General features: G+C 45.1%; 1 protein-coding gene across 1 annotated transcript in view; it reads left to right on the top strand.

The window, feature by feature from the left end:
* LOC142296213 (sulfotransferase 6B1-like) overlaps positions 1 to 11,538 on the top strand; it is a 75,028-nt gene extending 63,490 nt beyond the window's left edge. The window contains exons 5-7 of the mRNA XM_075339542.1: positions 1,657 to 1,748; positions 2,665 to 2,821; positions 7,917 to 11,538. Coding sequence (XP_075195657.1) covers positions 1,657 to 1,748; positions 2,665 to 2,821; positions 7,917 to 8,047 — 380 coding nt within the window. The 3' untranslated portion in view covers positions 8,048 to 11,538. The remainder of the gene's footprint in view (positions 1 to 1,656; positions 1,749 to 2,664; positions 2,822 to 7,916) is intronic.
* The last annotated feature ends 3,147 nt before the right edge of the window (positions 11,539 to 14,685 follow it).

Below are 14,685 nucleotides of genomic sequence, written 5' to 3' on the forward strand. Positions count from 1 at the left end.
GGTCACATGTCTCTGACACCTTCTATGCCGATTGGTCGCTGGTCATGTGCTTGTGACGCTTTGCTCGGTGATAGGCCAGCGTGACATCATTGCTGTCATTCTGGCAGCGGATTGGCTCTGGTGTCCTCCATCTTGGATGAGGCACAGAGTCTATATAAGACCCTGACGCACGCCGCCCGGCGCTCAGTCCTCTTGGTTCATGCATGCGAGTAGACGCTCTGTGCACGTTCCTCTAGGCATCTCTCTGTCTATGTTAGGTGAGCGCTACCGGCAGGGTAGCGTTCTTATACCTTACAGCTTCGGCTGCAGTCCGTATCCTTACCTCTTAGGGGAGCGGACATAGGCAGGTGCCTGAGGCACATGGTCCGGCTGGGCCTTGTGATTCTACTCGTAGGTGGACGTTGCCGCTAGGGTAACGTTCCTTATACTGCGTCTGGCAGTTGTTCGTATCCTCTCACACTAGGGGAGCGAACAGAGGTAGGAGCTTTGTGCGGCTTATGCTGCTGTCCGTCTCTTTTGCACCACTAGAAGAGCGGACCTAGGCAGGTGCCAGATCTAGTGGTTCGTGTCCTCGCACACTAGTGGAGCGAACGCAGGTAGGAGCTTTGTGCGGCTTACGCTGCTGTCCGTCTCTTTTGCACCACTAGAAGAGTGGACCTAGGCAGGTGCCATATCTAGTGGTTCGTGTCCTCGCACACTAGTGGAGCGAACGCAGGTAGGAGCTTTGTGCGGCTTACGCTGCTGTCCGTCTCTTTTGCACCACTAGAAGAGTGGACCTAGGCAGGTGCCATATCTAGTGGTTCGTGTCCTCGCACACTAGTGGAGCGAACGCAGGTAGGAGCTTTGTGCGGCTTACACTGCTGTCCGTCTCCTGGCACCACTAGAAGAACGGACCTAGGTAGGTGCCATTTCACACTCACTGCTTTTGTGTCTGTGATCTTAAACAGAGACCATTCCACACACCCTCCAAGTAAGGGAGGAATTGCTTTATTTTCTATTTATATTCCTCTGTGAGTATAACAGAGGTATTGCACTCTGCACTTGTGCTATCATTATTTACAGTGGCACACTTATATACCCCTTATCCTCTGCCATAGTCTGCAGCAGAGTCAGAGTCTTTACATGGTGGACCCTGACTGTCTGACATTCCTTTAGGTTTTACTATCAGACAGCCCCCCGTAACACAGAGGGGCAGAGACAGACAGAAAGAGAAACAGACAGTCAGACAGAGAGAGACAGACAGACATAGATACAGACAGAGAGACTGAGAGAGAGAGACACACAGAGAGACAGAGAGACAAAGACAGCCAGAGAGCGCATATATACACGGACAGAGGGATAGAGAGACAGACAGGGAGACATAATGACAGACAGAGAGATAGAGAGACAGACAGACAGAGAGAATGACAGAGAGAGGAGGACAGAGAGAGACAGATAGGAGGAGAGAGAAAAATGGATAGAGAGACTGATAGAGACACGGATAGAGAGGGATGGATAGAGAGGGAAAGAGAGGTGCAGACAGAGAGACATTTAGTTACTATCCTAGGCAATGCCGGGTACTACAGCTAGTCAGTAAAAAAGTGTAACTTCTACTCATAATGCAGCCTGGTCATATCTCTTACTACATGAAAACCAATTGTTTTCTCCTTGTTTTAGTTATTTATGGATCGTACTTTGATTTTACTCGCGGCTGGGAAAAACATGATGATGGGAATATGCTGGTACTTACATTTGAAGAAATGAAAGAGGTAAGTGTAGTTTTTAATACAAGTTTTAATATTATAAATAAAGAGCCCGATTCATCTAGACTGGCGGTGTTGATGAGGGGGAGTGCTGGAGTTGGGTGCACCTGATCCATGAAGAGGTGCATTCCTCTTCTTGAATCTGGAGCATCTGGTGTGTGTCATGCACCTCTATGTGCCACGTGAAATCTTACTCCAGTCAGGTACTAGAGTGAGATTTCTGATGTAAGCAATGTCACAGCTTGTCAGGAACTAGATAACCTGTGGCTTTTGTTAGGTTGACCTAACGGTCACAGCTGTTGCCAGCGATGTCCGAATGCGGAGAGAGTACCGGTGACCCCCCCCCCCCTCGGCTATTCCAGCTCAATGAAAACAGGCAGACGCTGTTATACACATAAAACTGGAGATGTGTGGCTCCCAATTAGAACTGTATTGATTTTGTTTACATTACAAAGTTATACAGAGTTGATTAGGGCGTAACTATGCAACATACATATTCATTAATCTACAATCATTAAAGGCGTAAATTACATATTCCCAGCAAGAGAAATTAACATAATGACTTATACTCCCATAACAGTCTATAACGTTTCTTCTTCCCATAACAAGATGTTTTTCAGTCGTCTCTAAGTCAAAACATTCTGCGTCCTTGAGTCTGGTCTTCAGAGTTTATTGCGTAAATAAGTCTGGTTTGGTCTTGCAAGGGAGAATGAATTTCTATTATTTTTCTAAGCCAGTGAAAAAGGTTAACTCTTTCCTCACACTTTCTTACGACATCTTTCATTTCCATCCATCTTTTCTGAGCTGGGAGAAACTGGCATGAAAAAGCGCCAAAAGTTGAAAAAATATAGGCACAACCTTTTTTGTTTTAAATTCTTTATTTTTGCACTTAATTTCTCCATCTTCTGTGCACCTGTCATAGGATCTCCTTGGAGAGCTGAAAAAAATTTGTGACTTCTTTGAGATAACGTTGACTGATGAGCAATTACAGAAAATTCAAGAAAAATCTACTTTTAAGTCCATGAAAGAAAAATCCGATGAAACACATGGGAAGATAGGAAAAGTTTTTTTCCGAAAAGGTAAATATTTAAAACTGTTCCTCCTATATTTCCTCTTTCTCATTCTAAATGCACAATTGTGAGATGCACTGTTGAGATGACTTATTACATTGGCTTATTACAATAATGTTCCAATAAACTTTATTGTACAGTTTTCCATTTGGCCCTGTAACCCTAAGTGTATGGAACAGCAGAGTTGAATGCAGCTTTTAATAAAACTGTAAAATGTATGTTTGAATGTTGCATTAGTTTTGTGTGTGTTTATAGCAAACATATGTAACTCTGTGTACAAAGGTGCAAATGTCTGTCTAAATGTTTATTAGAAACGTTTCAAATAGTCCTGTCAATTGAAAACCCCAAATTATGAAGTGAATTTATCCTTTAAAAACAGTTATCCAGGACTAAATTATTATTATTTTTTTTTTTTTTTACCATAAGTCAAAAGACTAACTGGGAGTTTGCGAACTAATTAGAAACTACCTGCCTGTTCTATTCTTTGCTAGGTCAGAGCACTGATCGTTCCTGCTAGTGATTTAGTTTCTCCATGTCAACAGAGTAGCTCTTCTTCCAGGCTGTCACGTCCTGTCGACGAAAAAGCCAACATCCTGCTAATTGATAGCTAGATTCCTATAGTTATGCAATGTGGAAAAGGCTGTTAATCAGTATAATATTGCCAGTCACTCCCCATCAATACAGAAGAGCGGCAGAGAAGCTACTGCCCTGTAGATGTGACATCCTCAGATTCACTGACAGTAGTGGTCTGTGCCGGCAGAAATCTGCGCTGGGAAGAACAGGCAGATGGTTAGCAACTACCTGCCTGATAATTCTTAAGGCCCTGTCACACGCAGTGATATCGCTAGCGATATCGCTTGCGTGCGTACCCCCTCTCCCCCTGTCGTTTGTGCGTCACGGGCAAATCGCTGCCCGTGGCGCACAATATCATTCGAAGCCGTCACACGGACTTACCTGCCTAGAGACGTTGCTGTGACCGGCGAACCGCCTCCTTTCTAAGGGGGCGGTTCGTGCGACATCACAGCGGCGTCACTAAGCGGCCGCCCAATAGAAGCAATGGGGCGGAGATAAGCGGGATGTAACATCCCGCCCACCTCCTTCCTTCCTCATTGCCAGCGGCCGCAGGTAAGCTGTAGTTCGTCGTTCCCGAGGTGTCACACGTAGCGATGTGTGCTGCCTTGGTAACGACGAACAACTTGTGTGCTCAACAATCAACGATTTTTTGAAAAGGAACGACGTGTCAACGATGGACGATTTGGTGAGTATTTTCCATCGTTAACGGTCGCTTCTTGCTGTCTCACGCAACAACGTCACTAACGATGCTGGATGTGCGTCACGGAATCCGTGACCCCGGCGATATATCGTTAGAAACGTCGTTGTGTGTAACGGGGCCTTTACACCCACAGTAAAAATTTTACAGTCCTGGATAACTACTTTTTAAGTTTCTTGAATTGACTACATTTTTTTGCCATGTCACCCTTAGATTTTTGAGTGAGTTACTAATTTAAAAATAAAAAAAATATATATTAAAGTCATTTTTTTTAAATAAATATATGTAACTAGAAGGTGGCCCGATTCTACGCATCGGGTATTCTAGAATTTACGTATTGTGTAGTTAATGTATGATTTTTGTTATATATATATATATATATATATATATAGATGTTGTTGTCTGTAGTTACCAAGTGTTTGTGTAGGGCGCTGTACATGGTCTGGGTGTTGTCTGGGTGTGGCGGGGGGTGAGAGCGGTGTTGTATGTGTGTTGCGTGTGTTGCGTTGTTTGTGGAGCGCTGTGTATCTGTAGCGTTGTGTGTGTGTGTGTTGCGCGGTTTGTGTGGGTGTGGTGTGTTTTGGGGGAGGTATGTTTTGTGCAATGTGTGTGTGTTGCGTGGTATGTGCGTATATTTATGTATGCCGCAGTGTTTGTGTGTTGGGTGTTGTGTGTGTGCAGCGTTGTCTGTGTGTGAGGGTGTCTGTGTAGGGCGATGTTTGTGGTTCCCGGTGTGTGTGTGGTGTGTTGTGTGTGTGTGTGTTGGGGGGAGGTGTGCACTTCCCATCATGCTCCATCCCCCATGCTGCGCACCCTCCATCGTGCTCCATCCGCCATGCTGCGCACTCCCAAACGTGCTCCATCCGCCATGCTGTGCACTCCCAAACGTGCTCCATCCGCCATGCTGCGCACTTCCAAACGTGGTCCATCCGCCATGCTGGGCACTCCCAAACGTGCTCCATCCGCCATGCTGCGCACTCCCAAACGTGCTCCATCCGCCATGCTGCGCACTCCCAAACGTGCTCCATCTGTCATGCTGCGCACTCCCAAACGTGGTCCATCCGCCATGCTGCGCACTCCCAAACGTGCTCCATCCGCCATGCTGCGCACTCCCAAACGTGCTCCATCCCCCATGCTGCGCACTCCCCATCATGCTCCATCCCCCATGCTGCGCACCCCCTATCGTGCTCCATCCCCCATGCTGCACCAGCATCAGCCTCTCTGCCCCCAGCATCAGCCTCTCTCCTCCCAGCATCAGCCTCTCTCCTCCCAGCATCAGCCTCTCTGTCCCCAGCATCAGCCTCTCTGTCCCCAGCATCAGCCTCTCTCCTCCCAGCCTCAGCCTCCCCCAGCATCAGCCTCTCTTCTCTCAGCCTCCCCCCTCCCAGCCTCCCTCCTCCCAGCCTCCCCCAGCATCAGCCTCCCCCTCCCAGCCTCCCCCAGCATCAGCCTCCCCCTCCCAGCGTCCCCCAGCATCAGCTTCCCCCTCCCAGCCTCCCCCAGCATCAGCCTCTCGCCTCCCAGCCTCAGCCTCTCTCCTCCCAGCCTCCCCCAGCATCAGACTCTCTCCTCCCAGCCTCCTCCAGCATCAGCTTCTCTCCTCCCAGCCTCCCCCAGCATCAGCCTCCCCCTCCCAGCCTTCCCCAGGATCAGCCTCTCTACTCCCAGCCTCCCTCCTCCCAGCCTCCCCCAGCATCAGCCTCCCCCTCCCAGCCTCCCCCAGCATCAGCCTCTCTCCTCCCAGCCTCCCCTAGCATCAGCCTCTCTTCTCTCAGCCTCCCCCAGCATCAGCCTACACCCTCCCAGCCTCCCCCAGCATCAGCCTACCCCAGCATCAGCCTACCCCAGCATCAGCCTACACCCTCCCAGCCTCCCCCAGCATCAGCCTCCCCCAGCATCAGCCTCTCTCCTCCCAGCCTCCACCAGCATCAGCCTCCCCCTCCCAGCCTTCCCCAGGATCAGCCTCTCTCCTCTCAGCCTCCCCCAGCACGCCGTGCTCCTCTGCCGACACTCACAGATCCGATTGCATACACTCACACACACACTCACACATCAGAACACACTCACACACATCCGATCACATACACTCACACACACACTGACGATATCGCACATACGCGCTCACACTCACAACATCCGGAGATACCACATGCTTCTGGCCATGTGATCCTCCGGCAGACCCTGGAAGGTCACTCCACAGTATCGCCGCCGAGAAGCAAGCGATATCCCAGGATGTTGTGAGTGTGTGGATGCGATGTGATGTGTGTGTGAGAGTGAGTGTGATCTGATGTGTGTGTGTGTTGTTATGTGTGTGCGTGTGTATGTTCCGCCGCTGCAGGACCTTGATGCGCTGGTAACTATGCTACCATGGTTACCAGCGTATCCCGTCCCCCGCTCGCACGGGAGCCCACACCAGCATACGGCGGCAACCCCAGCAATGCGAGGGTATGTGTCGGCTGGGTTGGCGGCGTACGCTGATGTGGGCTCCCGGGGGTATAGTACTCACCTGGGAGTCGTGGCTTCGTGTCGGTTTGGGGAATGCGTGCGGGGGCGGGGCCAGAGCGAGTGTGCATTGCGTGAGGGGGGCGGGGCGTGGCCGAGTTGCCAATGCGTGCAGGGTGCCGGGGCGAGAGGCCAATCCGTGTGGGGGGCGGAGCCTGGGCGAGCGGCCGGCCAATCCGTGTGCGGGCGGAGCCTGGGCGAGAGGCCAATCCGTGCGGGGGGGCGGGGCCATGGCGAGCCCAGCGGCCAATCAGCTTTGTGTCACCGTAAGGACACAATTTTGGAGCAAGACAGACAGACAGACAGAATAAGGCATAAGGCAATTATATATATAGATACAACTAATAACCCACACATAAGTAGTGGAGAGGGCTATATCTACAAAATTATTGGCTGGAAAAAAACAGATGCCTTTTGACCCTGACTTCTGCATTTTTACCACTTCTCACTTTAACTTGAGATACAATGTTCTAGAATTATTAGCGCTCGCTCACACAAGCGTTTGACACGGACGAGGGCTACCTGATGTTCTACCGGCTAGCCACCAGGCCAATGTTATACTATGGGGCAGTGCTCACCAGCACTTTTTTGTTTCCTTTTGGTCATGTCGATTCGGTATGAGAAAAAAAATTGCACCATGTTATGATTGGCATTGTATATTGGCCAGCATGCACCCATTCAAGTATATAAGTGCATGTAAAACATCAGCATCCGATTGCACTCAAATTATTCAAACACCTACAATGGAGAAGATGGAAAAATGAATATCTCCATCTTCTGTGCACCTGTCATAGGATTCTCTCATGTGAGAGAATTGGATCACAGTAAACTTACGCTCGGATCAAACTCCGAGCAGTGTTTGAGCTGAGTGACGTTAGCATAAACAGCCATACATTATCTCACATGAGAGAATCTTCCACTGTGTGGTCTCTTGAATGTCCTGAGGAAGGAGATGGCTATATCTCTGAAACGCATAGACTTGTACTTCTAATAAAGGAATTCTTTTACAAGATTGAATCCTGTGGTATAGCGCGGCTGAAACACGATTTCTTCTCCATTGGATATATACACTGTGTGAGTGAGCCCTTACTATTGTTTTATCTGGTCTACCGTTTTTGTGGAACACTATTTGAACAGAGGCAAATGCCAATAATCTGATTTATTTTATAATTTGGGATATGTAGAAAGTAATGCTGTATTTATTCATTTACATAAAATGTAAGTCAATATAATGGCAATGTCACTTAATCACAATAACTTTGGGAGATTCTACCTTATGATATCTATCTAGTACTAGTAGAAGTAATAAATTATAATTATTTTTTTTTATAGGGGAAATTGGAGACTGGAAGAGTCTTTTCACTGAGAAACAGAGCAAAGAGGTGGATGCCAAGTTTGAGGAATATCTTGCAGGAACAAAACTTGGAGAGAAGATAAACTATACTACATATTGTACATTTTAATCAGTCATTTGATTTAGATTTTGTACTCCTACAATGTGTTCGGTTTAATAAAATGTATTATGTGTTTTACAGCTACATTAATGTGCTTTCTACAGGATCTTACTAGCTCTGACCATTCCCTGTCCCTGGATGTCTTTACAGGAACTCCTATCACAGTTACTGATGATGACTAGAGAATGACCTGTAGCAGAATTATAATAAAGGTGATGCCTGATTAGCCTCCTAACTGTAGATTTATACCTTTAGCTTATTTGGGAGAATATAGAGGGGGAAAAAAATCACTGTCCCTATAGCAGAGAGAGTTGGTTTGTATAGCAGATCATGTCATGCTGTAGCTACTCATCATGGGATTGATAGAGCAAAGAGAAATAAAATGCATGGGTAAATCTGGGCATCAAGATGGAGGCAGAAGAGAAAGAAAGAGGAAACTAAACTACAAGGAAGTATGTACAACATGTATAAAACAGATGTAGAGTGCGATAGATAATCAGATAGATGCTGAAAGGATAGAGAAAAAAATGTTGTACTGGATCTTTACTAAATGGCTTTTATTTCTCTTTCTTTACACATCCTCAGTGTATCCATATGATTTCAATGAGACTTCAGTTATGGATAAGTTAGTTTGACAAGTTTTCAGCAGGATTTATTTTTTCCAACAGGACAAACAGCAGTTTCAATAAGATGGATGCTGTAAACACATGCCCTGTTTCATTACTTGTAGGGTTTTTTTGTTCCTTTTTTGAATAAAATGTCACACAATATGTTGTCTTCAACTGCTCTAAGAATTACTTTTACACTGTTACTTCATAGAGCTGAGATTCTGGTTTCCAATTTCACCAAAAATAACAAGAAGTTTGTATGTTGTTACTGTGATTGTGTGCGTTTCTACTGAGTTTTCTGGTTTCCTCCCACACTCCTAAGGCTGCTTTCACACATCCGTTTTTTGCTGTCCTGCACAATCCGGCAAAAAAACTGATGCAACGGATCCGGCGAAAAAACGGATCCGTTGCATCAGTTTTTTCCATGCGTTCCTTCCGTTTTTTGACGGATCCGTTCTGCTACTGAGCATGCGCAGTTCAAAAAAATGGATCCGTCCGTCATGGGATTCCGTCATATTCTGGATGATGACGGATCCGACGCCCATAGGCTTTCATTGTAACTCACGCCGCACGGTGCCAGCCCGGCGCCCTATGGTTTTTCAGGGGAGACAAAAAACGCTGCAAGCAGAGTTCCATCCGGCCGCCGGATCAGCTATTTACGCCGAATCCGGCAAAGGCCATGCGGCACAATCCGGTGCTAATACAAGTCTATGGGGGAAAGAACGGATCCAACAGCAACACACGCCGGATCCGATCTTTCCGTTTTTTACCGGATTGTGCCGCACGGCAAAAAACGGATATGTGAAAGCAGCCTAAGACATACTGATTGGAAATTTAGATTATGAGCCTCAATGAAGACTGTGATGATCATGTCTGTACAATTAATGGCTTTATATAAGAGTAAAATAAATAAAATTATGCAAAAATATCTCGATAATGAAAACAATGTCCAGATTGTGTAGCAAATCTAAAAACTTTAAGAACTAGCATGAAAGCTACAAGATATTTAACGGAAAGAAATAAAAAAACTCAAACTTTTAGAGTGGCTTGTGAAAGTATTCACTCTCTTGGCATTTTTGATGCTTTGCTATTTTCCAACCTGTACTGGTTTTTGTTTTATTTGGGTTTTTTTTTTAGGGTTTGCATCAGTTCATGTAAAGAACATGCCTATAATTGTGAACATTTGGTTGTCTTTTGATTGTGAAGAAAAAATAGGACAAAATAACTTAAAATTTGAGTGTGCATAACTAATCACCCCCCTAAAGTCAGTACCTTGTAGAGCATATTTTTGCAGCATTTACATCTTGTCTTGTTAGAAGGTGAACCTCTATCACAGTCTCAAATCACTGACAGACTAAAACAGACTTTGCTCAAGAATATCCTTGTATTTTGTATCATCCATCTTCCGTTCAACTCAATCCATTTTCTCGGTTCCTGCTACCGAAAAACATCCCCACAAATCGTGATGCTGCCACCACCATGTTTCACACAGTGGGGATGGTGTTCTTTGGGTCATGAGCTGTGTTAATTTGGCACCAAATACAGCTTCGTGGCCAAAAAGTTAAATTTTGGTGTCTTCTGACCACAGCACTTTCCTCCATACATTCAGGAGTCTCCCACATGTATTTTAGCAAATACAAAATGAGCCTTAAGGGGGATTTACACACTACGACATCGCTAATGCGATCTCGTTGGGGTCACGGAATTCGTGACGCACATCCGGCCGCATTAGCGATGCCGTTGCGTGTGACACCTATGAGCGATTTTGCATCGTTGCAAAAACGTGCAAAATCGCTCATTGGTGACATGGGGCTCCATTCTCGATTATCGTTACTGCAGCAGTAACGAAGTTGTTCTTCGTTCTTGCGGCAGCACACATCGGTACGTGTGACGCCGCAGGAACGAGGAAGCTCTCCTACCTGCCTCCCGGCCACAATGCGGAAGGAAGGAGGTGGGCGGGATGTTACGTCCCGCTCATCTCCGCCCCTCCGCTGCTATTGGGCGGCGGTTCAGTGACGCTGATGTGACGTCGCTGTGACGCCGCACGGACCGCCCCCTTAGAAAGGAGGCGGTTCGCCGGTCACAGCGACGTCGCTAGGCAGGTAAGTATGTGTGACTGCTCTGGGCGATGTTGTGCGTCACGGGCAGATGTGGGCGGGTACCCACACTAGCGATATCGGTACCGATATCGCAGTGTGTAAAGTGGCCTTTACAATTTTTGTCTAAGTAAAGTCTTTTTTTTCTGGCTACACTCTTCCATAAAGTTCAGCTCTATGGAGTGTATAGCTTATTGTGGTCAAATGGACACGAACTACAGTTTCTGCTTGGGACCTCTGCAGCTCCTTCACGGTTTTTTTTGGTTTCTGTGCTGCCTCTATGATTAATACGCTCTTTATCCAGGCGCCCTCTATTGGTAGGTTTGTTGTGGTACTTTGTTTTTTCCATTTGATGACAATAGATGTGAACAGGTTCCGGGTGATAATCAGAGATTGGGATATTTTTTAGAAACCAACCCCGACTTGTACTTCTTAACAGCTTTGGCTCTGACTTCTTTGGAAATATCCTTTGCTTTCATGGTGTTTCATTAACTCTTGCTTAACAGCGTTAACATAATTGCAGACTCTATGGGCTTTCAGAAAAGATGTGTATATACTGAAAGACTATATGACACTTTGATTGCACACAGGTGGATTTCCTTTCACTAAACATATGACTTAGGAAGGTAATTTCTTGCACCAGAAATCTTCCGGTGATTCATGGCAAAAGGGGTGAATGAATATATATATATATATATATATATATATATATATATATATATATAAAAGGCGGCTGCGTCCGCCGAAACGCGTAGTCCATACTGCATATACCTTGCACTTAACAACTTGTCAAGAGCTCTGGAATTTTTTATTCTTCGTTAATAAAGTTAGAGAAAAAAAAAAACTTTTGTGCCCTTTGGAGTCATTCTGCCTTGCTGGATCCTTCTTCAGCTTGTTCTACATATATATATATATATTTGGACACACCTTCTCATCTCTAGAACAACTATTAAGAGGAGACTTTGTGCAGCAGGCCTTCATGGTAAAATAGCTGCTAGGAAACCACTTCTAAGGACAGGCAACAAGCAGAAGAGACTTGTTTGGGCTAAAGAACACAAGGAATGGACATTAGACCAGTGGAAATCTGTGCTTTGGTCTGATGACAACAAATTTGAGATCTTTGGATCCAACCACCGTGTCTTTGTAGAAAAAGTGAACGGATGGACTCTACATGCCTGGTTCCCACCGTGAAGCATGGAGGAGGAGGTGTGATGGTGCGGGGGTGCTTTGTTGGTGACACTGTTGGAGATTTATTCAAAATTGAAGGCATACTGAACCAGCATTAATAATAAGGATAACGTTTGGAACACCATTCTAAGTCTGAACTGGGTGCAAAAACCTAAAAAAACATTACTATGGGGAGATAAGGTATGCACACCAGTGACTATGTAAGGGGAATACATGGAATAGCAGAAACTGCTGTGTGAATACTGACTTGAAAAATCCAATAGCTATATGTAAAGTGAAAATGTGAAAAATGGAATCTGCATTACTGCCATGAACATATGAATCAAGAGAAATTTAGCTACTGAATTGATCAATGCAATAGAGCCCCAACACTACGCCAAAGTATTTCTCTACGTTGGGGTCCCTAGCTTGTGTGTGTCCTCTCATGCAGTTAAAAAACTTACCGTGTATGGGAAGCTGAGACCCAGGCTATATATGCGTATGATATGGATTGGCAATAGGTGTGGTTGGGGAGGGTTCCCAAACGAAAAAATACTAACAATAAGGATAACGTTTGGAACACCATTCTAAGTCTGAACTGGGTGCAAAAACCTAAAAAAACATTACTATGGGGAGATAAGGTATGCACACCAGTGACTATGTAAGGGGAATACATGGAATAGCAGAAACTGCTGTGTGAATACTGACTTGAAACGGTAAGTTTTTTAACTGCATGAGAGGACACACACAAGCTAGGGACCCCAACGTAGAGAAATACTTTGGCGTAGTGTTGGGGCTCTATTGCATTGATCAATTCAGTAGCTAAATTTCTCTTGATTCATATGTTCATGGCAGTAATGCAGATTCCATTTTTCACATTTTCACTTTACATATAGCTATTGGATTTTTCAAGTCAGTATTCACACAGCAGTTTCTGCTATTCCATGTATTCCCCTTACATAGTCACTGGTGTGCATACCTTATCTCCCCATAGTAATGTTTTTTTAGGTTTTTGCACCCAGTTCAGACTTAGAATGGTGTTCCAAACGTTATCCTTATTGTTAGTATTTTTTCGTTTGGGAACCCTCCCCAACCACACCTATTGCCAATCCATATCATACGCATATATAGCCTGGGTCTCAGCTTCCCATACACGGTAAGTTTTTTAACTGCATGAGAGGACACACACAAGCTAGGGACCCCAACGTAGAGAAATACTTTGGCGTAGTGTTGGGGCTCTATTGCATTGATCAATTCAGTAGCTAAATTTCTCTTGATTCATATGTTCATGGCAGTAATGCAGATTCCATTTTTCACATTTTCACTTTACATATAGCTATTGGATTTTTCAAGTCAGTATTCACACAGCAGTTTCTGCTATTCCATGTATTCCCCTTACATAGTCACTGGTGTGCATACCTTATCTCCCCATAGTAATGTTTTTTTAGGTTTTTGCACCCAGTTCAGACTTAGAATGGTGTTCCAAACGTTATCCTTATTGTTAGTATTTTTTCGTTTGGGAACCCTCCCCAACCACACCTATTGCCAATCCATATCATACGCATATATAGCCTGGGTCTCAGCTTCCCATACACGGTAAGTTTTTTAACTGCATGAGAGGACACACACAAGCTAGGGACCCCAACGTAGAGAAATACTTTGGCGTAGTGTTGGGGCTCTATTGCATTGATCAATTCAGTAGCTAAATTTCTCTTGATTCATATGTTCATGGCAGTAATGCAGATTCCATTTTTCACATTTTCACTTTACATATAGCTATTGGATTTTTCAAGTCAGTATTCACACAGCAGTTTCTGCTATTCCATGTATTCCCCTTACATAGTCACTGGTGTGCATACCTTATCTCCCCATAGTAATGTTTTTTTAGGTTTTTGCACCCAGTTCAGACTTAGAATGGTGTTCCAAACGTTATCCTTATTGTTAGTATTTTTTCGTTTGGGAACCCTCCCCAACCACACCTATTGCCAATCCATATCATACGCATATATAGCCTGGGTCTCAGCTTCCCATACACGGTAAGTTTTTTAACTGCATGAGAGGACACACACAAGCTAGGGACCCCAACGTAGAGAAATACTTTGGCGTAGTGTTGGGGCTCTATTGCATTGATCAATTCAGTAGCTAAATTTCTCTTGATTCATATGTTCATGGCAGTAATGCAGATTCCATTTTTCACATTTTCACTTTACATATAGCTATTGGATTTTTCAAGTCAGTATTCACACAGCAGTTTCTGCTATTCCATGTATTCCCCTTACATAGTCACTGGTGTGCATACCTTATCTCCCCATAGTGAACCAGCATGGCTACCACAGCATCTTGCAGCGGCATGCTATTCCATCCGGTTTGCGTTTAGTTGGACCATCATTTATTTTTCAACAGGACAATGACCCCAAACACACCTCCAGGCTGTGTAAGGGCTATCTGACTAAGAAGGAGAGTGATTGGGTGCTACGCGAGATGACCTGGCCTCCACAGTCACCAGACCTGAACCCAATCAAGGTGGTTTGGGGTGAGCTGGACCACAGAGTGAAGGCAGAAAGGCCAACAAGTGCTAAGCATCTCTGGGAAATCCTTCAAGACTGTTGGAAGACCATTTCCGGTGACTACCTCTTGAAGCTCATCAAGTGAATGCCAAGAGTGTGCAAAGCAGTAATCAAAGCAAAAGGTGGCTACTTTGAAGAACCTAGAATAAAAGACATATTTTCAGTTGTTTCACACTTTTTTAAGTATTTCATGTACTGTATATACAGTG

Source organism: Anomaloglossus baeobatrachus, chromosome 3, assembly GCF_048569485.1.
Source record: "Anomaloglossus baeobatrachus isolate aAnoBae1 chromosome 3, aAnoBae1.hap1, whole genome shotgun sequence".
Lineage (NCBI taxonomy): Eukaryota > Metazoa > Chordata > Amphibia > Anura > Aromobatidae > Anomaloglossus > Anomaloglossus baeobatrachus.